Source organism: Peromyscus californicus, unplaced genomic scaffold (genome assembly GCF_007827085.1).
Source record: "Peromyscus californicus insignis strain IS unplaced genomic scaffold, ASM782708v3 Scaffold_3__1_contigs__length_106647218, whole genome shotgun sequence".
Lineage (NCBI taxonomy): Eukaryota > Metazoa > Chordata > Mammalia > Rodentia > Cricetidae > Peromyscus > Peromyscus californicus.
In genome coordinates this window covers 3747454-3771437 of record NW_026294551.1, presented here as the reverse complement: position 1 = coordinate 3771437, position 23984 = coordinate 3747454, and the positions used below count along the sequence as shown (strand labels likewise).

General features: G+C 56.1%; 1 protein-coding gene across 6 annotated transcripts in view; it reads right to left on the bottom strand.

The window, feature by feature from the left end:
• Rbfox3 (RNA binding fox-1 homolog 3) overlaps window positions 1-23984 on the bottom strand; it is a 427534-nt gene that overhangs the window by 8093 nt on the left and 395457 nt on the right. For all 6 annotated transcript variants that reach the window (XM_052758942.1, XM_052758941.1, XM_052758943.1 and 3 more), the window contains 5 exons: window positions 14863-15117; window positions 7978-8115; window positions 5992-6045; window positions 5141-5233; window positions 3816-3876 (listed from right to left, as the gene is read on the bottom strand). In XM_052758942.1, the coding sequence (XP_052614902.1) occupies window positions 3816-3876; window positions 5141-5233; window positions 5992-6045; window positions 7978-8115; window positions 14863-15084 (568 nt within the window). In that variant the 5' untranslated portion in view covers window positions 15085-15117. The remainder of the gene's footprint in view (window positions 1-3815; window positions 3877-5140; window positions 5234-5991; window positions 6046-7977; window positions 8116-14862; window positions 15118-23984) is intronic.

Here is a 23984-nt window from a genome sequence, read left to right as displayed (position 1 = left end):
GAGGTGCCTGCCACTAAACCTGGTGACCAGAGTTCAAGTCCCTAGACCTACATGGTGGAAGGAGGGAACCAACTCTTGCAAGTTGTTCTTTGATTTCCACACATGCTACAACATGCTTGTACTACACACACACACACACACACACACACACACACACACACACACACACACTAAAATGTTAAAAGAATAATAATGACGACGGCTAATAGGTCCCATGTACTTGGAGTGTGCCAAAAATATGTTGTTAACTCCTGAGGTTCTCATCGTACATGGGGCAGGTACCACAACCTCCCCATTTACACTCAGAAACACAGATTGGTAATACGGGTGTGTGTGTGGAAGAGCGGGTTTCAAACCTGTGCTCTCAAGCCAGATGGGCTTCCTGGCTTCTGCCTGGGACTACAGCTGGACTCCGCACCCCACCTCTCCCTTCTTCCAGGTGGGCAGTCCTCTTTTCCCACTGGGACTCAGGAGCAAAGCCCTGTTTCCCTGTGGATTCCGGGGTAGAAGCCAGCTGGATTCCAGTGGGTTAGGGCTACAGGTCAGATGGTAGGTGGAGAAGGATTAGCCTACCTCCTGATTTACTCAGGCCTCATCTGTGCAGTCCTCATTTGCATGCATGATGAGGAGGGACAGAGAGGACCTGAGCCTCTGGTCAGAGGGCGAGAGGGTGGCAATGGACTGTGGCAGACGCGCATGGAAGGTCCTAACCCCAATCTAACGGCCCCACAGGAGGGCAGGTGAACAAGCAGCACCTAAGTGGAGCATCCAGGCACTCTACCCACCTAAGCGAGACTAAGCACTTTCCACCCTCAGCCCTCTAGTATCCCGCCTTGTGTCTGAACTGGCCAGGATTCTGGAATCTTCCATCCAGCCAAGGTTAGCAGGGAAGAAATCTGGTGAAACAGACCCCCAAGATCTCATCTTCCAGGACAGATCATAATGTAGCGGAACCCTGGTGCTGGTCTGGGTCCCACTCTCCCTAGGCTTCTTCCCAGGTTCTTCTGTGTCCATCCTGGAAGAGGAGTCAGGGGCTGCATCCTGTCTCAGGGGCCCTGGGCACTTTGACCTAAGAATGCCTACTTGCCTGCTGGCTTTGCTTCAGTTGAACCCCACAGACACAGTCTGAGGACCCACCTGGATGACTATTTGTGTCCACTGTAAGTAGGGCACCTGGTAATGCCTGGTGGGCTTGTTTCCTGCAGTGAGGACCTCAACACTCCCGACGATGACCTTCACAGTACTCAGCGTTAAAGTGCTCATGAGCCAATGCCCCTCCTGGCCATGCCGCAGTGAACCCAGGGCTGTCCCTCTGAAGTCCCAGGATTCTTGCCTGGTGATCGGAGGCACTGAAGCGCAAATCTCGACAGCAAGATGAGCAGAGCCTTCTGCCTCTCTCACTCCCTGACACCGGCCAGCACCTCAGTGCTCTGAGGAGCCAGCCAGGAACAGAGCTGCCTGGGGCTGGACTTAACTCTGCGCAACATACTCCTCAACTCTCCTGGTGTGTCCAGACAGTGGTGTAACTCAGGATCTTAGGGAAGAGTGGGAAGGGGCTCAACTGTGTCACAGCTGCTGTGGACTACCCAAGCCCTGGGGGTCCACAGAAGCCAACAGGTCCCTTCACTGCCAAAGCTCATGTGCAATGGCTGCACACAGCAGCCCCTCGGCGTGGGTGGCTCACCTCGGAGAAAGAACTTCTAGTGCATGTCACGGCTCTGCCCCTATGACCTAGTCCAGGGTCCAGAGGGTTGTTTTAGGTGCCTGGGGCTCACACAGTGGCAGGCGTTCACAGTGGCGAGATCATTGTGTCCATTTACCCCAAACTGCAGCTTATGACTCAGGCTTTGCAGAGGACCAAGTTCAAGATCCTGAGCCATTAGAAATATCCAGATATTAAGGAAGAGGGCTTTATCAGTTTAATGGGGGGGAAGATGTGGTGGCTGAGTGGTGGCTGACTGGGATGCTGTGGGGTCATGTGTGTCTGAGCTGTGGTCCTCAGGACAAGCTTCACCCTCAGGAGGGCTTCCCCCATAATGACCACTGCTTAATCACACCACCCACAAAGCCCCACATCTTGTCCACCTTAATAAAGCCGACCTTTTTTACCACCTGTGCTAAGGACCAGCTAGCACAAGTTGTCCAGGATTCACTAAGGACTCAGGCAAATCCAGGACACCTTCAAGTTCTCAGAATTTTGAGAACCAAATCCTTGCAAAATCGAGAAGGAGTCTTTGAGACCCAGTCCTGAGCTGGAACCTCCAGAGTCTCCATCTGTGCTGTTAGGTTTGTTTGTTTTCCCAACCTGACACAAGCTGGAGTCATCTGAGAAGAGGGGACCTCAACTGGGAAGATGACCCCATCACATTAGCCTGTGGGCCAGCCTGTGGGGCATTTTCTCGATTAATGACTGATGTGCAAGGACCCAGCACACTGAAGTAGTGCCGCCCCAGGCAGGTGGTCCTCATGGTGTGAGAAAGCCGGCAGAGTAAGCCAGGGTGAGCAAGCCAATAAGCAGTGTTCCTCCATGGTCTCTGCTTCAGCTCCTGCCCTGACTTCCCTCAGTGACAGACTGTGATCAGGACGTGTAAGCCAAATAAACCCTTTTTTTTCTCAAGTTGCTTTTGGTGCTGGTGGTTATCCAGCACCAGGAAAACCTAACAAGGATACCCTCTCACCCAAGATCTGACACCTGAATGCTGCCCGACCACGCACCAAATCTACCCATGGCTCTGCCACAGGCTTGCTCCACTGGTGGGTCACCCAGCTCTGTGTATGGCTCATTGCTGAAGACAAGGGCAGCTGAGATGTGGTCCATCCTACCTCCACGCAGAGGTGGGTCATTGTGCTGTCTGTGAGTGGTATCATACCCTCAACTACAGATATTACTCCCCAGTAGGCCCCAAGAGCTAGAAAAGTCTCTGCTGCACAACCAGCTACCCTCAGGGCAGACCTCTCACTGGTAATCTCTAACAATCTCTGTGGAGTCGGCCACCAGCACCTGCAGCCTAGCAATGTGCATACACAGAACTGTATAGCTGACCAGCAGTGTAGGCCAGCTGGGAGCTGTAGCTGACACTTCAGGGGCCAACGGACACGCTCCTTTCATGGTCAGCCTCTCACATAACACTGACACCTGTGTCCCCAGCCCTGAGTGGCCCTCAGAGATGCCATTTGTCATTCGCCAGCTCGCTGCGGTGGATGTTGGGTCTCATGTGGCCCAAGCTGGCCTTGAACTTCTGATCCTTCTGCCTCGACTTTGCAAGTGCTGGGATTACAGCTGCGTACCACCACCGGTTTATGTGACGCAGAGGGATGCAGCTCAGGGCTCTGAGCATGCCAGGCAAATGCTCTACCAACTGAGCCACACCCCCTCCGTATTCGTGTTTTTCAGATGAAAAGATTGGGGTCCAGGGATGTCTCGAAGCTTGACTGGGGTCCCTGACCCCTTCCTCCCTGTCCTGTGAATGAGGACAGTGCACTAAACCACAGAGCCCTCTGGACTCAACTTTGTTTTCCAGGAAGTCACCCTGTCTGTCACCCACTGCCTTTCTATATGGCCTCTGGGAGCTGTGGACACTTGGAAAAGCTCAGAGGCTCTGACTGGAGACACCAGCTATGTGGGTGGGGACAGTGACTCCAGCTATCTGCCTCAGCTGACCTCTCCTCTCTGACAGGACAGAAATGGGAAAGCTGGGACATCAGATGGGGACCGTGGAAGCAGGAAGAACCAGGAAGGCTGGCCTTTGGCTGCCTCAGCTTCCCCAGGCTTCTGTTCCAGTCCCTGAAGCATGCTGGGAGTCTTGGGTTCTCACCATTGGCATATGGGTTCCCAGGCTTCTTATTGGTCATGACCCGGGCTGTGGCATTATTAACCTGTCCAGGAGAGAGAGAGAGTGAGTGAGTGGGTCAGCTTCATGGCAGGCCCTCAGCCACCCTGGTTTTACCCTTGGGGTATGGCCTCTGGGGAGGAAGGCCACCGAGGCTCCTAAGCTGCTATCTAGCTGGGTCCAGGATGCTGGCCCAGACTGGCGCTTTTCATGAAGCAGTTCCAGTAAACAGAGCCCAACCCTGCTGGAAAGCGTAGGCCCTTGGAGCCGGTCCTAGGCCTGTTAGCAGGCCAGGCTCCATGATGTTCTCTTCCAGGCAGTTGCCAAGGCCCTCCTAGGTGTATGTGCAGGATGGCTACTCCTACCACCATGGGCAAGCAACTCTTTTCCTGGGGTAGGGTCTTTGACCTCTCTCTGCAGCGTGGAACTTTCTGATGGGGCCACTGGGCACAAGGTGAGTAAGGGAAGCATTAGAAAGACAGAACCCAGGGGCTAGGCCCTGTTTTCCACATATATAAGGCCTAGCCAGATTGCCTGGGGCAGGGGCAATGACACAGGGGGAAGTGAGGGAGGCAGGAAGGAACCGGGCAGTGCCTGAGGACGTCTGGGCCACACGCATCCTCTGCACTTCTATGTGTGAGCCTGGGCAGAGGTCTCAGAGTCACTGGGCACTGGGCTGGGTCGGGGTGTCAGAATCCCTCCTGCTACAGTTTTAGGCCTCCCCTTTAGCGGTCTTCCCTTCTGCTTCAGGCCTGGGTGCGGAGCCCAGCTCTGGACCCCGAAGCCACACTGAGGAACCAACAAGGAGGAAAGGGGCAGAAATGGGGTGTCTGGGGGCCCCTCCCAACTCTGCTCACTGCTAGCCTTTGGCGAGCTGCACCCGCCACTTCCGCTTCTATTCAACAAGGCTGGCAGTGGCTGAGGCCGCCTGCTGGGAAGACCCTCTTGGTCAGGGACAGGCAGGGCTGCCACAGCCCTGGAGACCACCTGGCCTCACAGGTTTTCTGGAGCCCCCTGTGTGTGGATGGGGACAGGCCTCTTCCAGGAGGAAAGGACAGAAGGAGGTCGGGAGGTGGAGACCTCAGAGGGAGCTTTAAGCCTCTACTGGCCAGGGCGACAGGTGCTAGGCTGAGGCGAAAAGCTGACGGTTGGGAGGTCGGGCCCAGGGCAGTCCCTCCTCCAGTCGGAGGCCCCTGTTGGGCTCTTTGTAGGGTGGGCCGCAGCCAGCAGGCTGGTGGGGGGCCCAGGGGCGGGGCATGCTGTCCAGGACCTCCCTGCCCTGCTGCGCCGCCGCACACTTATCTGAGCACCTCAATTTTCCGTCCCTCTACGATCGTCCCATTCAGCTTCTCCCGGGCTCGGTCAGCATCTGAGCTAGTTTCAAAAGTTACAAACCCAAAACCCTGTGAGCAGAGGAGGACAGACAGGAGAAGACAGGATGAGAAAAGGGAAGGAGAGGAGGGGGGGAGGGGAGAGGGAGGGAGAGAGAGGGGGCAAGTCAGGTGAGTGAAGGAGAGCCCCCAGTGTCAGAAGTCTGTCTTGTGCCAGCACTAGGAGACGACCCCAGGCAAGAGCAGGGCCTGAGCCCAGCCTGAGCCGCCATGTCTGACACGTCCCAGGAGGACAGGTCAAAGAGATGCTAACCTGGCCAGGGGCCAAGCCCGCCACTGTAACCCCACCGTGGGGTGAGGGGATGAGACTGGGCTCCACGGGGAACAGCACCCCCACCTTTGCTCTGGGAGCCCAGGGTGTGTGTGTGGGTCTTCCTGGAGAGGGGAGCAGGGCTTTCCTCGTGTGGGTGCCCTCCCGATCTACAGACTCGGCAGCCCCTCCCAACAAGCCTCCAGGGTTGTGAGTAGTTGGGTGGGCTTGGGGACCCAGGCCCAGGGCTGGGGGCAGTGGGGCTCTGGGGTGCAAGCAGGAGGTCCTGGCAGCCCGAAGGAGGAGAAGCAGCCTGGCAGCGACAACAGACAGCTGGGGGGCGGGGGGCAGAAGAGCAGGGAGTACAAGCACCCGTGTGGCTCAGGGGTCCTCGGGCGGGCGGGCGGGCGAGCGGGCGGGCGCGAAGCTCTCCAGGAAGGAAACGCACATTTCACACGTTAGCCTGGCGGGCCCTACAGCTGGCGCGCAGTAATGGTGGCGGCCTCTGTGCGGCACCCACCTTGGAGCCCCGCTCGTTAAAAATGATCTCCACGTCTAAAATTTTCCCGAATTGCTGCAGAGACAGAGAGAGGAGGGGTGGAAGACGGGGGAGAGGGGTTACGACAGCAGCAGCCTTACCCGTTTTACTCCCAAGACGCCACCAGGCTCAGGGAAAGAGGACCCCAGGGGCGCCCTTCCCCTTCTTCCTCTGGAGGCCTTTGTCTTCCTTAAGGAACATGTGTCATAGCACCAGGGTGCCCCTGGGCCACGGCCACAGCAGGGAGGGAACGCCCAAGGTATTAGTGCCATCCTTAATCTTCGGAGAGGCCTTTGCCTAAATGGGCTTGTGGAGAAGGGGAGGGTCATGCGCTGGGGCCAGGAAACGACAGTTGAGGTGACAGATCAGGACCCTTGATTAGGATAAGGAACCTTCAGGCCCCTCTGAGTGGGGTAGAGGGTGAGAGTTGGCAAGTGGGAGATGTTAGAGTGAAGGACCAGGGACCAGGGTGGGGGCACAGATCCTTATACTGGTGACTCCTGGTACCCAGTACTGTTCGCCCCTGTGCTGTAGAAAAGGCTTGTGTGTTGGAACCCAGGTCTCCTGCCGGTACAGGGTGTGCTGCCAGCCAGGATACATTGCTCTGGCTCTGGCCGATCCCTTCCAGCCCCATAGCTAGCCTGGAGTCTCCATGGTCAGCCTCGTCTCCCTCAGTGGTCTATGAGACCATGAACCTGTGGCCCACATCTCCACAGGACACCAGCGAGGGCCTTAGCCCACAGCCTCCTGGGCTAGAAACTGACTCTTCTCACCTTGCACACTCCTGACACAGAGCAAGAGCGCCTGGAGGGCCAGGTAGCTATAGGGCCCTGTCTGCAGGTTCTGAGAAGAGGGGAACCTTTTACATTGGGCTTCTACTTGTCTGTTAGGACCCCTAGGAGTAGGTGCAGGGTAAGGGCCCTGGTCAATGATTGTCTACAGTGGCAGCTGCTTAATGCAAGGGGCCCAGGCTCAGAGAGGTTCAGAGTCCCCTGAAACTCCCGTCAAGAGGGCTCAGTAACCTCATCATCTGATGGTTCTGAATCATGCCTGTCCCACTGATCCAGTGAGAGCCACCCCAAGATCGGGAGTGCAATTCTAGGGTCACACTGGTGCTGCTCAGAGGCACCCGGCACTGCCCTACGCATCCCAGCTGTGCAAGAAAGGCTGAGCAGAGGGCTGAGGCTCAGGGCCCAAGCTGCTAGCTGTGTGGTAGAAAGGGAATGGATGCTGGGCAGAGAGAGAGGAGTTGAGGCAAGGGTGGAGACAGAAGGAAGGAACAGAGGCACACTGCATGGTCCTCTGGAGCCAGGGCAAGCCCGGGAGCTCAGGAAGCTGTCCCTATTCCCCAGTCTTCTTCTCCACAGCAGCCCCACCACCCACAGACACCAGCACTTGTCTTGGAGCCCAGATCCAAGGCAAGCCTCCCAGGGCAGCCTGGCATGGGGTTTCAAGGGTACCACCTTCTCTGGAGCCCAGCAATGCAAAATCTAGGACCACACCCAGAGGACCTGAAAAGGGCACCACTTGGTTCCAATACATTATATTTGCAAGTCTCCCCTCCCCTGGGGAGCCAGGACACAAGCCTGGAAGAGGAGAACCTTGTTCTCCCTAAACACACAGGAGAAGCTGCAGCTGTGTGAGGCCAGGAGGCCAGGCTGTCCTTCCAAGTACCTTCTTCTGGGGAGCACAAATCTGCCTCAAGGTAGGCTGCTGGGGCACAGGGGACTTTATGGGAGTGGTGGACAGATACCTGGCAGAGAACCAGGTGATCACATGAAGCTTAGGAGGTAGCCCTTACCAAACCCCTACCCTAAGCTTGGGTACCCCCTCTTGTGCTCTGCCATCAGATGGAGGGGAGAGCTGCCTGGAATCAGATAAGAAGAATACAAGGACCCTACCTCCTCCTGGCACAGACTCTCTGCAATGATGGGGTGGAGACAGAGAAGCAGGGGTGCGCACACTCACCCCGAACATTTGCCGCAGGTCGGGGTCCCTGAACCGGAAGGGGATGTTGGAGACATGTAGTCGTTTGGGCTGCTGCTTCTCCGTGGGGTCAGAAGGGTGGAGCTGCTGGCTGTCCGTCTGTGCTGCCTCATCTGCTTGCTGTGGAGAGAAGACGAGGTTGTAAGGCGGCCCTGTGGACTGCATGAGCCTGTCCTCTCTCCATCCCAACCACCCCTGGGCCAGCGATCCCTAAGAGAACTCCCGTAGACAATTCTCAAGGTTTAAATGGCAACCAAGGCCTCACCTTTACTGTCCTGGTGAGCCTGTGAGACCACATCTCTCCTGTCAGAGCCGGCTCAGGCCTCCTTGGCCAGGTCTGCAACGAGCTCCCTCAACACGACCCTCTACTGAGTTCTACCCTCAGTGGCTTCTTAGCCCAATACTACTGTTGCTCTCAAAGAAGTTCTGGGAGTGAGGGCCCTTCTGGTGTCAGAATCGGATTGGTTTTACGACCGGCTGCCTGGGTACAGTTACCTGCAAGGTGTTGCTGTCATGCCATGGACTCCCAAGGCTCCTTCCGACCCTGGTCATGCTGCTTCACTCAACCCCTGGGGGCCGCCCTCATTGTTAGGGCCGGTCTCACACGGTCTGTCCTCCTTTAGACTAAACACTGGCTGGCAGAAAACTTGAAAGTTTTGGGTTTTAAGCCCACCACCCTATAGCTTGTGTAGAACTGGGAGCCCAGAGGAAGCGTGCCTGAGGCTCAGCCCGTGGAGACATCTTCAGGGAGGCTGGCCTTCAGTCTGACTCACTCTCAGCTTCACTTGCAGCAGCAAGGACAGACTGGCCAGCACTTCCTCAGCACTGGCTGGTGAGTGGGTATCTGGACCAAGACAGTGGAGTTCATCTCCTGGATGCCCAGGCCTGAGGTCCTCATGTTCACAGCCAGGTTCCTTTTTACTATTGCCCATTCTCCCAGTGGGACTGAGCTCAGTTACATGGTAACACTAGGCTAAGAACACACTTTCTAATGGCTTTTTTCCAATCCCAATGCCCTCTGACCCCTATGGTTTTGAGGGATCATTTCCAAAATACATCCACTGAACTCAGACTTTCTGGGGGCATAGGTGGAGGTACTGGATGGTACGGAGGTACGTGTTAGTCACTGTGGTTCCCACTGTGGCCCAAGGAGCAGAGGCAGCTGATGGGCAGCTTATGGGAGAGACACAGCGCTCCTTTCCCACGGGCTTCCAGGAAGTGCTGGTGTTCTCAGGCTATTTCAGGGTAGACTCTATCCCAGGAATGCTGACAGTAAGGGTCTCCTGGAAGCGGATAGTCAGGAAGGCTGTGCCCAAGGCTACTGTGCCTGGGTCTGTGCTGTAGCTGAAAAAGATGGAGTCCGAATGGACAGTCTCCCCCAGATCCACCGTGTCTAAGAGGCAAGAGGTGGGCCTCTGGGCTCCACTTGGATTGGCTCCCTGGCCTTCCCTGTCTCCTTTATGGAGAGGCAAACTATTCCCTTAGGTTCCCGTGTTCAGCCAGGCTTCAGGCAGCAAGTGCCCTAGGTGACCAGAGCAGAAGGCCCAGGTACCAGCTGGGGTGGCGTTGGGAGGCCTGTGGGACTGCAGAATTTACATCCAAACGTGCTGCAGATGCATCTCTGCCTTGCAACACGGGGAGGTTGACACATGGCACAGCTCCCTCTCCCCTACTCCTGTGGACAGCCCCATGTCTGTCTCAGCAACCAGCCTCCTGTGTCTGACTAATTTTGGTGAAGGTGTGTCTTCAGGCCCCATGCTGGAGCTGTAGGTATGGCACCCCCTGCCCCAGTGCCTCTGAGAGGCGGTGGGTGGTGAGAAGTCTCAGGCTTGGCAAGTCGGGAAGCTATTGCTTGGGGCTTGCTAACTCTACCCAGAAGTGCAGTGACAGGGGCTGGGCTTGGGCAGGAAGACAGAGGAAGTAGGAACAGGTATGGTGGACAGGAAGTGCATGTCTGTTCTGTTCTGCACCGGGTCCACCTCTGTGGGGCAACACAGGGCAGCAGGCTGTCTCTACAGGAGCTGACTGGCTCTCCAGGGTGCGCTGGGGCTCCCGGAGGAATCTTCACTGCTGTCCTCCTTGCTCCCAGTGCTGGTGCAGAAAGTGAATGTTGGCTAGACTTCGAAGGGACAACTGGACCCCTGGACAAAGGCAAAACTGCCCAGGCAGCCTGGGTGTTTTGAGGTATGAACTCCGCACTCTGTCATGGCAGGTGTGGTTCCCCTTTTCTCCGTGGGAAGCCACATAGCAGGCAGCTGCAGGTGTCTACTAATTAAGTCATCTTCATCTTGGATTGGAGGAATCCAGCCTCGTTAGGCGTCTGCAATGCCAGCTTCTGACCAGCAGAGGGCAACAATGAGCACTCCCAGGTGGCCGCTGTCGCTCAGGAATCCCTTTCTAAGCAAGCTGGCCAGAGGGGGTTGGGGGGGGTGGGGTGGGAGGAGGAGGCACAAGACTGCACTCCTGAAGCCGGGTGTCGGGGCCTCTGTTTGCCCCCATCCTACTCAGTGGTGTACAGAGGCAAGTAAATGGGCTCAGTGCCTATAAAACTGTAAGGTGCGTAGAGAAACCCCTTAGTATGATTGCATACCTCTGGTCCTGAGCAGGGGCAAGGCCTTCCTACCATTTACCACAGTGGTGTAGGTGGCCTAGCTGACCCTTCCTTCTGAGAAGTGGGTCTGCCCGCCTTCCCTCCTCCTCCTCCTTCTCTTCCCTCCCAGCCTTCGCTTGCAGTCCTCACAGTCCTCAGAAACAGAGAAGAGACAGCCACCATAGGCCCCCAACCTCTCCCAGGATGCTGGTGGCCTTGCTTTGGTGACTTTCCAGTACCGTATCATAATCCGGTCATCACAGACCCTTCTGCTTTCCCATCTTGACCCATTCAAGGCTGGGTGTCAGCTCCTGGGGCTAAGGCAAAGTCAAGGAGGCTGGCTCTGTTCCTTGGGTCTGTCAAGCTGTGCACAGAGGAATGAGAAGTCGCCTGGGAAGGATGAGCGGAGGGGTTCTGGGAGGGCCTTGGGCAGCCGAAGTACCTGGCCACCCCATCACTGGTCCGGAGCTGAGCTTGGCTAATGTGGCATAAACTAAACAGGCCGCTGGAATTCCACTCTGCAGCCTTTCCCTATTCCTCCTGCTCCCTCGGGGTATCCGGGAGATGACCCAGCCGCTCGGTGGACAGCCAGCAGGCTGGGGAGGAGGGGCTCTCTGCATGTGGCCTGAGGTGTCTTTCTTCTCTGAATGTTTTCTCGAACCCCAGACTGCTTCAGCTTGGATGCTGAACGACATGCCATGCCTCTGCTGGCTGACCATACATCTGCAGCATTCGCAGCTGACTGACGGCACTGACGGGTCCCCGTTGGGCTGGTGAGCTGTCCCACTGGTGGCCTGGCTCAGGGGCTCATACTTTTTAACCTTCTTTCTTTCTCATCCCATGTGCCAACTCTGCTCTGTCTGTCATGGGGCAGCCAAGGAGCCAGGGACCAAGGCTTCACCTCCTGATGGAAGAAGCCTCATTATCCCCCACAGCCAGCAACTACTGCCTGCCCTGTCCTGGTGTTTTCCAGCTCTTTCCAAGAGCTCCTGTCGAGTGTAAGGACTGGGTGTGAGCCCTCTGGGCTTCCAACCCTGGCACTCATATGACCTTGAGTGAATGAATGAGGGCTTGAGGGGGGGTTCCTCTACCTGTGAGCTGGACCCTCTGTATGCCATAGCGCTCACTATAGCCCCATTGATGATGATGACACTCAGCACTTTGTGTTACCTATGGCAGGTGGCCCTGGATGGTAAGAGCTGTGAGACCCTGAATCCATGTGTAGCGGCTCAGGGCTCTCCAGCCTTCCTGTCGGGATCACAGGTGGGTTTTTCAGAAGGGACCTCCAGATGATGGGACCTAGAATAGTGGCCTCCTGTGTGGCAATGAGCAGCTTTCTCGGGAATGACCACGGGCGAAAGTCACTGGGGTTAAGGGCAAAACTGTTGAAAGGGGCCTAAGGATTTCTGAGGACCCTGGTTGCCAAAGCTGTTGGGAGTAACAGATGGTTGAAGGACTGGGTCCCTCAGGGTCAGCCATCCCTCTATTACTCAGGGTCTTTGGGCATCTTGTCTGGGAGTGGGTTGTCTGGAAGAGTCCTGAGCTGGCAGTAACAGGGGTCCCCAATTCTGAGCTGGGAACGCTCCTAAGTGGGGAACCTGGATACAGCAGGTTCAGGCCCTGTCCTAAAACTAAGAAAGCCTTTCTGAGCCAAGGTTCGGGATACATGTCTCTGAGGGAATGGGGGACAAGAGGAGGCAGGTATACCAGCTGCCGGGCCACCTACTCCCTCCTGTATCACCCTTGGCTTGGGGCAGGACTGGCCTTTTAGAGCTGACTGAGTGGTCGCTACCAGTGAGGTGTGAATGTGGACCAATGCTCCTCATCAGCAGAAGGAAATCTCTGCGGGAGAGGGGCACCTATTGTGGGTGTGTCCATAAGGTACGTGGGATGACGGTGCACACACATCCTGGGAGCAAGGGTGGGGGTGAGGAAGTCACCAGGGCACTTGGTGGCCATGTCCTGGGAAATCAAGGGAGGTCCTGAGCCAGGTGGGAGAAGCTAGGTCTAGACTCGAGCTCTGAGTGCAACTTGCCTGCCATCTTGGTGACCTTCGATCCCAGTCTCAGGCTGCTTAGGGAAATAGCCCAGAGAAGGCCAGAGTGAGTGGAAAGAGTCCTCCAAATGTCGACATGATAGATTGGTGACACCGGACCTGGCCAGCAGAGGCTGGCTTTGCTACGTGTCAGGCAGCTACTCTGAGGGAGGGGCTGAGCAGCTCCTGGATTCTTAGAACGAGCACACCTGTCCTCCGCTGAGCTCCCTCCCAAGGTGGGTAGCTCTGCTCGCATGAGTGTTCCAAGGCTGGAGAGCAAGGCCCTCAGGCACCTGTCTTTTTTGGAGGGGGGCATCGCTCAGTGTCCTCAGTGTCTTCTTGCTAGACTAGTACCTTCTGCCTTCCCAGGTCAGAGTGGCAGCTGTGCCCTCATGGTGACCCTGACACCCTTATAGGACCCGAACACTCCAGCCAGCAAGCAGAATGGTCCAGGGTGCGTGTCCCTCAGGGCTCTGATATTCTCTGGCTAGGCATATCCCTCGGGAAACATTTGGGTACCAAGTCTCAAAACTCAGCTTGCTCAGGGTGCACTCACGCAGCCAGTCCTCTCCCCATCCCCCAGCCCCAGCTTCCTGACATCTCTGCCTTTGACTAGAAGAACCCAAAGGACAGGGCTGGTCACACCCTCTCTGCACCGCAGAACTGCCTCGGAGCCTGGCACTCAGCCTGTGTGATGCAGGGCAGAGAAGTTGACTCAGATCCTGGTAGTTGTGTCTGGTAGCCACGAGGTGTCCAGAGGCCTCAGTGCTGGCTTCTGTTGTTGAATTATTAAGCTGTCTGTCCTCTCCTCATGCCATCTGCGACACTGGCCTGCTTTCGACAGGAGAAGCCCCATGGCTCACGAGAGACCCCCCCCCCCCCGACCCGTCGTTTGTCAGAGGGGATTGTCCGCTAACTATCAGAGAAGAACTGGGCCACGTGGCTGTAACTTATCTATGGTGAACCTCTTCAACTCTGGGGTCACCTGTCTATCTATCATGAGCATGTAGAGGCTATGTGTGACCTGATGACTTGGAGTCAGACCTCCAAATCTATAATCCAGGGGTTTGGTCTTTTCAGTCTGTGACCCACAGCTGGAAGAATCCTGGTGGCTGGGAGATGGGGGGTCAGATGTCCTGCACTGGAGTGGGGCTTCTGCTGGCTTCAGAGTAGACTCAGGCAGGCAGTGCTGGCATAGGAAGGAAGAGCACTGGCTGGGCATGGAGCAAGGTCAGGTGCAGCCCAGGTACAGGTGGGTCGGGCAGGGGGCTGGTGGAGGAGGCCCCTGCCTGTGCACAGAGGGCAGTGTTTGGGTCTGTACAGCGTCTGTGGAGCCAGGCTGGATGTGGCGGTAAGGGACCACAGCTGGAAGCCCCCTGGGGAGACGCCAGGGTGGTGCCACTCTGCCTGGGGAGAGCAGAGAGAGCTGGCCTCCTGCCCAGGCCCTGCCAGCCAGCAGCCGGCTGCTGGGACGGAGCCAGCAGGGATGGGCGGATGAACCCAAAGCCCCGGAGCAAGGAGGGGAAGGCCCACAGGGAACGTAATGGGAAGAGCCGGAGAGGCCTGAGCAGCGGTAGCAGCAGCCAGGGCCTGGGAGGGGGCTTCGGACAGAGCCCGGGAGGGGGCTGTGGGACAGAGCCCACCCAGGCGGCTCTGTTTTCCCACTCCTTTCTCTGAGGAAATCTGAGAAGTGCAGCGCTCAGCACTTTCGCCTCCGAGCTGCATTACAACCGCGTAATTGAAGCTATCTGATTGGAGGGCAGCCAAGCAGGTAGATTACAAGTGATTAGAAATGATAGGGGGGCCTGCAACCCGAGACAGCTCCACAGCTGCCCACCGTTCACTGCCCACCCTTGCTTCCTTCCGAGACCCTAGGCAGCCCAAGCCTCTACTTCCCCGTAACAGGACATCCACAGCCATCACCAACACACTTCCCACCTCTCACACGAGGTGAGAGTCTGCCCGAAGCCGGAGACAGCTCGGGGTGAGTGGGGTCACCACCCCACCCTGTGGCTCTTGGTGGCACCTGCTCACTGCAGGGAACCCTGGTGTCAGATGTGGAGTTCCTGAAGATGGGGAGATCCCACTGGGGTGGGGATCTTTGGGGCAGATGCCCAACAATGAAGTCTGGCCCTCCTTATGCATCCAGAGGCCCTTTCTAGAAAGTTCTACCCAGCCAGCATGTACTGGGGACACTCTGCCCCACAGTTCCGGGCTGACCAGTGTGGGAAGGGTCTCTTACCGGCACTGTCTGGGTCCCAGCGATGGGCTGTGTGCTGGGCTCCGTGCCTGGCTGCTCAGGGTGCGTCTGTGCTGGTGTGTAGAGGGTCATGCCGTGCTCTGGGGGGACTGGGGTCTGGCCGGAGTAGTCCTGTGTAGGGTGTGGCGGAGGTGGGGCATATTCAGCTGGGATTCCATTCTGAGGTGGAGGAGGGTACTGGGCAGGGGGGTAGGGCTGGGCCATCGCTTCAGGCGGAGCCGTGGCGTCCTGATTGCCCTGTAGGTGGAGAGAGCACAGCCCGGGTTAGAATCTTTTGAAGCCTGTGAGGGATGTTGCCTTTCAATTCAGTCTCTGTGATTTCCACACACTACTTCCCATGGCATCTCCCAGGTCCTCAGGATGGGGACCCCTAGAAGAGCTGCAGGAGGTGCCAGCGTGAGGTGCCAGCGCGAGGCACTCCTGGCTGTGACCACTTATACTTGTTGCACATGACCACACAACTTCAGAATTCTGTTTTCCCACCTCGATTTTAAAATCAGTCATCTTCTGTCAAGACCATTGCAGACTCATGTCGCTACAGGAATCAACACAGATTGATCTTCACACTCTCCACCTGGTGTCCCCAAACAATAGTGACCACTGAAAACCAGCATTCAAGGAACACCCCCTTCCCCTGCCACCAAGCCTCTTCCCAAATGGGGCTCCAAGCCTTGGTTTCCCACTACAAGGGGTGGCTTCCTAGTTCACCTTGATGAACAAGAGCAGAACGCACCCCTTCGGTGACAGGCAACATCACGACAGGATGATCGCTATAGCCAGAAGGTCTCTGAGATCTCACTAAGATTCTTTCCTGCCCCCACCCCGAAAGCCTGCAGCCCAGAGAAGTGATGAACACCCCCTCGATGCTGACCCCCAACCCCAGTAGCTCCCTCCTCCTCCGACAGTGACACTCAAAGCTGCTACCTGGGTCCTCAGCATCACCATGGAGCCTGCTAGCTGAGGACGCAGGTCTGGGCCCCACACCATGCCTCTTGGGCACTTGTGAGGAAAACTCATTATAAGCAGATAAGCAGCTCAGCGAGGAGCCCTTCCTTCAACCCCAGGCTTCTGTCCTGCAGAGCCAGGTGCAGGCGAAGCTGGAGAGGGAGGAGGCTGGTTTGCCCTGTGCTCTGCTGCAGGACATAGTCCCCATCTCGTCCCCTCTGGGCCGGCAATGCCGTCACTCTTCTTTGTGTGGCCCAGAGGTCCATCACCTGAGAGGTCAGGTAGTGTCTCCCATTGGAGCAGACCCCCAAGGACACATCAGCAAGAATTCATGTCCTTGCTGAGTGACTCGGATTAGGTGTGGAAGGGGAAGACAGGGGCTGCCTCCTCCCGCTCATGCTCGTCCAACATGGACTCCCCTGTGGCCCACAGTACGAGGCACTTCAGTAAGTGAGAACCTACTTAAGGGTGGGCATGAGGTAGGTGGCAGGGAGGTATCGGTGGGCTTGCAGGATTCTCTCTCATGTTCCCTTCTGTGTCTGCCCGACCCTTTGCCAGTTGCATGACTGACCTCTCAGCCTGGCTGTGTCCACCTCAGCCTCGGGGTAGCAGCAGGCAAAGTTTCAGCCAGCAGGGCTCTCTCCAGTCCTCTGTTCCCCACAGCTGACCCCACGTGCCTTAACGTCCCATCCTCACAGACAAGACAGCCTCCCCCATCAGCGCACACTGGGCCTTGTTCTTGCCTGCACACATCACTAGGCTTCCCTTTACTCTCCAAGTCGCTGCTTCTTTTTTCCTTTGCTTCTGGGGTGTGCCAGGTCCAAGCTGGGGCCGGGTTACTTTGGGAAGCAAGAACAGGCCTGCTTCACCAGGCTTGCTGAAGGCCACAGTGGTCCAGATGCTTTATCCACTGTGATGGTGCTCAAGGGGCACCCAAATGTGAAGCGTCTACAGGGCCGGCACCAACCCCATCTGTCTGGTCACTAGCCATGAGTGTTAGCCTTGCTCTGCTCCCTAGAGCGCCCAGGGCCAGCCAGCCTGGAACAGGTTCACCAAGCTGATGATAGTCTCGGTACCCAAGTCTTCCTCTCCCCTCCTTTTCTTCTCTGTCACTTTCTCCCACTCTCTCTCTCTCCCCCAGCAACGCTGCCTGGCCCCTTCGCTGTCTATGCAGAAGCTCAAAACTGGGGCAGTGTGTAAGCGCCGAAGAAAGACGTATGCCTCACACCGCCTCCTCTTCTCCCCGCCCCCCACCCTCTCGTTTTCACACCTGGACACAGCAAATCCCCTTGCTGGAGATTCCCAACCCCTTGCTGGAGATTCCCAACCCATTGCCCTCTCCTCAAGGGTCCTCCCGGGACAGGGTGCAGTTCTCCATGGAGGGCAGTGGCCTGTCGTCTCTACCTACAGTAGCTAGGTCTAGAAATCATGTTACCCACTGTTAACAGACACGCTGGCATTCAAAATGGGCAAGCGGCTCACAGATGGGGGTGTTTGCGGGAGGTCTGGGGAGAGATGGGAATGCCGTGCAGGGGTGGAGAGCATCTAGCACCCGGGATGGCCAAGGGGGAATGGCAGGATAGAACAGAAGGCCTAAGGGTGTAGAAGGTGAGGGGGAGGGAGGGAGGGAGGGGCCTGTCAGCGGCCTGGCGGACGCCAGGGAGATCAATTCCCCTGTAAATATTTGATGAGAACCTTCACTAACTGATATGGCTGGCTTCACAGCTCCTCTCTCCACTCCTCCCGGGTGGCTTTGGCTGTGAGTCACTTCAGCTGCCTGGGGTGGGGCCCTGACTTGGACATATTTTTAAAGTCCTTGAGTGATGTAGTTGGGTCTGAGGGCCACTTGGGACCACGGCCATCCTCAGCACGAGGAGGTGGAAATGTACATCAGGGAGGCATCGCCCGGGTACACCCACTTACTCTGCATCCCCTGGTCCCGGGTATCACGGTGACCATCTGCAGATGGTGAGACCGTATGCCCAGAGGTGACCAGAGCCACCTGGTGGCTTAGGGCTTCAGGCAGTCATCACTGTATCTCCCAGGATCTGAACTCTGTCATTGCCCTCTCCTCAAGGGTCCTCCCGGGACAGGGTGCAGTTCTCCATGGAGGGCAGTGGCCTGTCGTCTCTACCTCCACCTGCTCAGCTGCAAAGTGTGGAAACAACCATCTACCATGTATGTGGATTAGATGAGGCCATGTGCATACGTCCACACACTTACCAGAATTCCATTCGCCTCCCACAGCTGTACAATTTGGTTTCCTGGTAATGCCCCATTGGACCTGCTGCCCTGAAAGCCTTTCCATCCTGGGACACACACCCTCTCCCTTTGCTTGATAACTCAGCATTCAGCCTGAACCCCAGGGTTCAGGTCACAGTGACAGCTCCACTGGTCTACACTCCACAGCCCCCCAGCAACTCCAACTCTGCCTTCATGAACCCAGAATCCAACCACTTAGACCAAGTCAGGGCTTCCACTCTGTCTTGTCCCTCCAGACTTCCTGCTTCTGTTCTAGCCCCTACCGTCTGTTCCCTGTGGAGTGAAACCCCAAGTCCTCATAGCACCTCGAAATCCTGCTCATAGTCTTCGCCCCTTCCTGTCTATCCTCTGGCTTGTCTTGTTCAGACGCAAATGTCCCTGCTGCTCCCCGCGCATCTAGCTCCCAGCTCAGGTCACTCGCTCTTCCCTCAGACCCCTGGGGTGCTCTCATATTCTCAGTACTGGATTCTTAGGGAGGCCTTTGTAACTCAGGGTCCCTGGCTGGACACTCACCATTCCTTGACCCACATTCTCCTCAGTCTGGGAGCCTGCACCCAGATGTCACTGTCCCCTGCCCCGTAGGATGTGGTCTCAGGGGGACAGGCACGATGTCTGCCTTGCTGCCCTGACTCTCCAGTGTCACAGCTCCATGTGCCATGCAGGAAAACGGTGACAAAGAGGTATCAATGAGGAAAGAACAGATTTAAGTGGAAGAAAAGGGGTGTCTGTGTAGACACAGTTACCCACTGACTTATCTCTGTGGAAATGCTCAGAGTTCTTGCCCAGAAGATGGTCCCAGGTGTCCCTTCCTCTAATGGTCAGGAATCCCTAGCTTAGGACCATGAAGCTTGCCCAGCACCTTTAGGACTCAGGATTTTGGGGGACTTCATTGGAAGCCTCCACTCCCACTTTTTGTAGCACCAGCCCAGGATCCTCACTGTCTCCCCCATGACAGACACCACAGCAGCCATGTTTACAGAAGGGTCAAAGTGCACAGAGTGGGGACTGTGTCAGAGATCTGTCACCTGAATGGCTTCTGAAGACCGGGTGCGAGGCTGGGAGGATTTGTAGGTGGAATAGGGCAGCCTGTGGAGGTAAGCTGGACCTGGATGGACTCAACTCATTCCAGTAAGCCGGGAACATCTTAAACAGCTCCAGGTGAGCAAGCTCACCTCACTGGCTGGAAATTGGCTCCATGACAGAAGCCCCCAGAGCTGGGGCTTTGTGAGGAGAAAGGGTATCCCAGGTCAGGCATTCATCAGCACATTTGGAATAGCTCCCTCAGCTCATACCACAGGCACATCCCAGTACTGACCCGGAGCTTGCTGTTGGGGAAGATAAATGATACCAACTACGGTGTCTAAAACACCTGGACTGATGTTGTGATTTTTAATTAAAAAATTTATTATTGTGTGTATACATGAAGTGGATGGGGGTGTGCACACCACAGCATGCATATGGAGTGCGTCAGTTCTCTCACCTTTATGTGGATTCTGGGAGGGAACTCAGGTCATCAGGCGTTTGTGACTAGAGCCTTTACTCTCTGAGCCTTCTCGTCCACCCTCAATGTTCTGAAATGACTTGATTCCAGCTAGATTTGTGGGAATCCTCCTTGAAGGTGGGGGTCTGAGATGAGTCTGTGTCCTTGAGGGGTCTCTGGTCCAGGGGTATGCTGTTCCAGACAGTACCATGAAAGCTGGATGGTGGGGGTCTCCAGGGAGCCTCTGTCCACCCCTAAAGGACTCAGGGTGATGCACAGAGGGCTGGAACTGGCTTGGGTGTGGGAAGAAGGCGGGGGTTGGGCTACAAGTATCTTGTATCTGCTTCACAGACCCTGTGGATCCTTTCCTGCCTCGTCCTCTGGCTTCCAGGTGGTTGAGGTGGTGGGGCGGTCAGTCTGGGTGGGACACTTGCTTCCCGGCCTCCTCTCATGGAAGTCCTCTGAGTCTCTCTCCTTCATTGCTTCTTCCTCTAGCGGCCAGTCCTAGGCCCCTGCACTGTCCTTGGTGGTCCTTCTATGTGCCCCCTAGACTCACCAGGAGTGAGGGGGCTACCTGCACCTCTTGGGTCCTAGTGACACACTGGAATGAAAGCGTCCCTCTGCTCTGAGATGGGAAGACCTTGTAGCTAACTGCCAATCCCAGCAGCTTGGCCCGGGCACTTGCATTTGAATGGCCATGCCTTTGAATCTGGACCCCAAGCACTGGCCTATCACCTCCATAGCTGGATGGGCCTTTTTTGGTCCCTAGCTGTGGAATGGGACAATTACTTGTCCCCCATAAGGTCCCTTCATCTTCAGGGTTTGTGGCTAAGGAGGCTTGCGGTCTACGTTTGCATTGCTGGCCCGGCTTCCCCAGCCTGTGTCCTGCAGTCTGCATGTAGGGTGCCAGGCAAGGGAAGGTGCTCAGGGTGTGTGCTGATGGAGCGGACAGAAAGTTGGAGGGCTGACAGCAGCTGGAGCCGCTCCCCAGACAGCTGGCCACTTGCCCTCTGCAGCCCTGCTGGCTCTCTCTGCTCTCAGGCCCTCCAGGACAATTAAGATAATTGCTCTCGGATTCCTCACCCCTGGAGAGAGGGTGCCGCCTGCCCAAGGTCCACTGGCCATGCTGTTGGTGGGGGGTGGGCACTGGGCCATTTCTCCCCACCCCTGGGCAAACCTGCTCGAGGCAAGAGTGGAAACGGCAGCACCAGGGAGCCACAGCCTCATCTCCAAACTGCCACAAGGGTCACTGTCCTGTGTTACTTATGTCCCCTAAGATCGATGCCCACTGCATGTCTGTGCCTGCAAAAGCACGGCCCCTCATGGCCCCCTACTACTCATTTAACCCACATGGTGGCTTGAAGGAGTGGGTACTGGGGCCAGAGGCCTGTGGTCAGGGAGCAGGAACCTCCCCATTCCCAGCCCCCGCCCCGCCATACTGGCCATGGGAATGGGGTCATGCATATCTGGAGGGCTGATGAGAAGAGGGGCTTGGGGCTGGGACCTACCACGAGAGGAACTAGCATGGGATGGTGAGATGTCAGCCTTCCAAACCCCAGAAAGAGGCGTGGGCAGAGAGGGCCCCACGCAGGGCAGGTGCTGCGGCTGCAGGATGGAGGTGCCTGCTCTGAACTTCCCTGACCTACCCAGGCCTTTGAACAATTCAGGGTCTGCGAGGCAGGCTGGCTGCCCGTGGGGCTAACCTCCAGCAAGCCCTGGTCTGGGTTCTAGTCACTGGTGCCCGTGACTCATTCGGGTGTTATGATGGCTGACTGGTTTGGAATGACCTAGGAGACATTTCAGGCATGTCTTTGAGGGTGTTTCCAGGAAGACCCACGCTGAATGTGGGCAATGCCATTCCTTAGGCTGGTGTCCTGAACTGAGCGAAAAGGAGAAAGGGGGCTGGGCAACATTCATCCTTCTCTACTTCCCGATGGCAGATGCAATGTGTCCAACCACCTCACGCTCCTGCCGCCATGCCTTCCCATGATGCACTAGGCCCTCAAACTGTGCCCAAAATAAACCTTTCCATCCTAAGGTTGATTTTTTTCTTGTCACAGTAACAGGAAAATTAATTAATACCAATGACAGCTTTCTGCTTTCCCCAGCATGGAAGCAGGGATGAACCTGCCCCAGGCCCCACCCAAAGGGGGCATTCATGTGGGGCTGGGCCCATCTCTCTGGACACCAGGCATTTGTGCACCGTTGTCCCTGAGCAAATTAAATACTACTTCAGTTCCCAAACCTTCGGATAGAAGGTGACAGTAAGAGACCTAGCCCAACCTGTCACTACCAGTGAGAAGGTTCCTTTTGCCACACCACTCATATAGCTGAAATCTTTTCCCCAGAAACTTCTGGCATACATCTAGGTCTACACAAAGATCACAAATTTGTCTTCTGTAGGTCGAACCTCTGATGAGCAGAAGAATCTATCTAGCACAGCATTACCCGGTTTAGCTGTTCTTTGCACAGACCCAGGAGTTGTCCTGTACCCAGGAGTTGTCCTGTACCAACCAGACAGCGAGTGGTCGTGCAACACCGCTCTCCACATGCATTCCACATTCCACTTGGTGCCAGGCCCCTGGTGCCTGGAGGAGAGCAGTAAGCTGAGGTTCGTCCTCAGGCAGTGGTCACCCGGCCATATGCCCAACAAGCATGAAGTAACCGGAGCTGCACCACCCCACTGGGGCGTACCAATAACCTCTCTTCTGGGGCGGAGGGTGGAGGTGGTGGTGGCTGCCCTTAACACTGGGACCTCCTGTGTGGCCTCATGACAGCAGGATGCTCCTGCATCAGCACCAAGCATCCCGTTGGTGACTCACAGAAGGGTTCCCTGAGGAACAGGCGGGGATGCTGTTTTCCTCTGGGTGTGGAAATGAGCCTCAGCAGGATGCTGGAGGAACGGAAGAGGTACCTACAGTGGGTACCAGGGCTCAGCGTGGCCTTCAGCTGGAGCTGGCTGGTAGAAGGGGAGGTGGGAGGCCTAAGAGGTCACAGCCTGCTCTCTCTCCCAGGCTCGTGCATTCTGCCTCAGTTACTTCCTTAGCACAGAAGCAAGCTACCTCCGTGGCTCACAGTCTGTGCTGGTCAGTTTTCGTCAACTTGACACTAACTAGAGTCACTTGGGAAGAGGGGACCTCAACTGAGGGACTGCTTCCATCAGACTGATCTATGGGAATGTATGTGAGGTGTTTCCTTTTCTTTTTTTAAATGTGCATTTTCTTAATTGCCAAATGATGTAGGAGGACCTACCATGGGTGGTACCCAACCTGGGGAGGCGGTCCTGGATTGTACAAGAAAGCGGACTGGGGAAGCCAGGAGGAGCAAGCCAGTGAGCAGTGTTCCTCCATGGCCTCTGCTTCAGGTCCTGCTTCCAGGTTCCTGTTTAAGTTCCTGTCTTGGCTTTCCTCTGTGATGGACCATAACCTGTATGCCAAAGCAAACTAGAACATGGGTCTTGATTCCATGTTCCAAGGCCCCAGTGGTACTAGATGGAGGAGGTTCCCGTGGAGAGGAGGCCATCCTGGGTGGCCAAGAGAGCCAAGAGGCGGCAGAGGTAGGTAGATCAGTGAGTCCATTCAGCTCTCTCCAGATGCCCCTTTCTAGAGTCAACAAGCCATCAGGACCTACACAGACCTCCTTTTCTGGTCTGAGGGGGCACTCTGAGGATCTGAGTGTGCAGATGTCCTGTAGGCCACCACGCCAAGGTGAAGAATCACAAGCATCAGCAATGTTTAGGTCCAAGGTACTGAGACTAAAGCTTCAAAGGGCCATGCAGGGGCCTTGGGGGGCAAGGGATCCTTTTCAGCTCGAGCCTTTAGAATGTTCTAGAACCTCAGCTGTTGAGGATGGAGCTCTGGACCAGGAGACCCTGAGTTCAAGGGCTTGTGCCCCCACCCCACTCAGGCACACGGCGGGTGCTCAGGACAGGCTGATGGTGACCACTGACTGTGGTGGCAACCGTTGGTTGAGTAAGTACGCACGGGCTTCAGCACTGAGTCAGGTTGTAATAACACGGATACCTTTAAACACAGAGCAGTCCCCTGAATTAGCATTTTCCGTATTCGTATAGACACTCTGAGTAGGCAGGTTTCTTGCCCAAAATGCACACAGCCAATAGATGGTCAACCTAGGATTTCAAACCAGGCCTGCTTGATTCTGACACCTGACTCTACTTGATAGCTATGGACCACTGTTCAAATATGAATAAGAGGGTGTACCCTCTGTGTCCTCAGGTTTCTGCTCTGTTGATGTCCTGGCCCAGAATCGCTAGGGTTGTATGTATCAGGAAGGCAGTGGTGTGCTGGGACACATTTAAGATGAGCTTGGAGGACGTCACTGTGCTATAACATCTGCCCATTTTCCTGGTGTAAATGCTTTGGTATGACCACTTCATGCTGCCAGTATGAAGTCACTC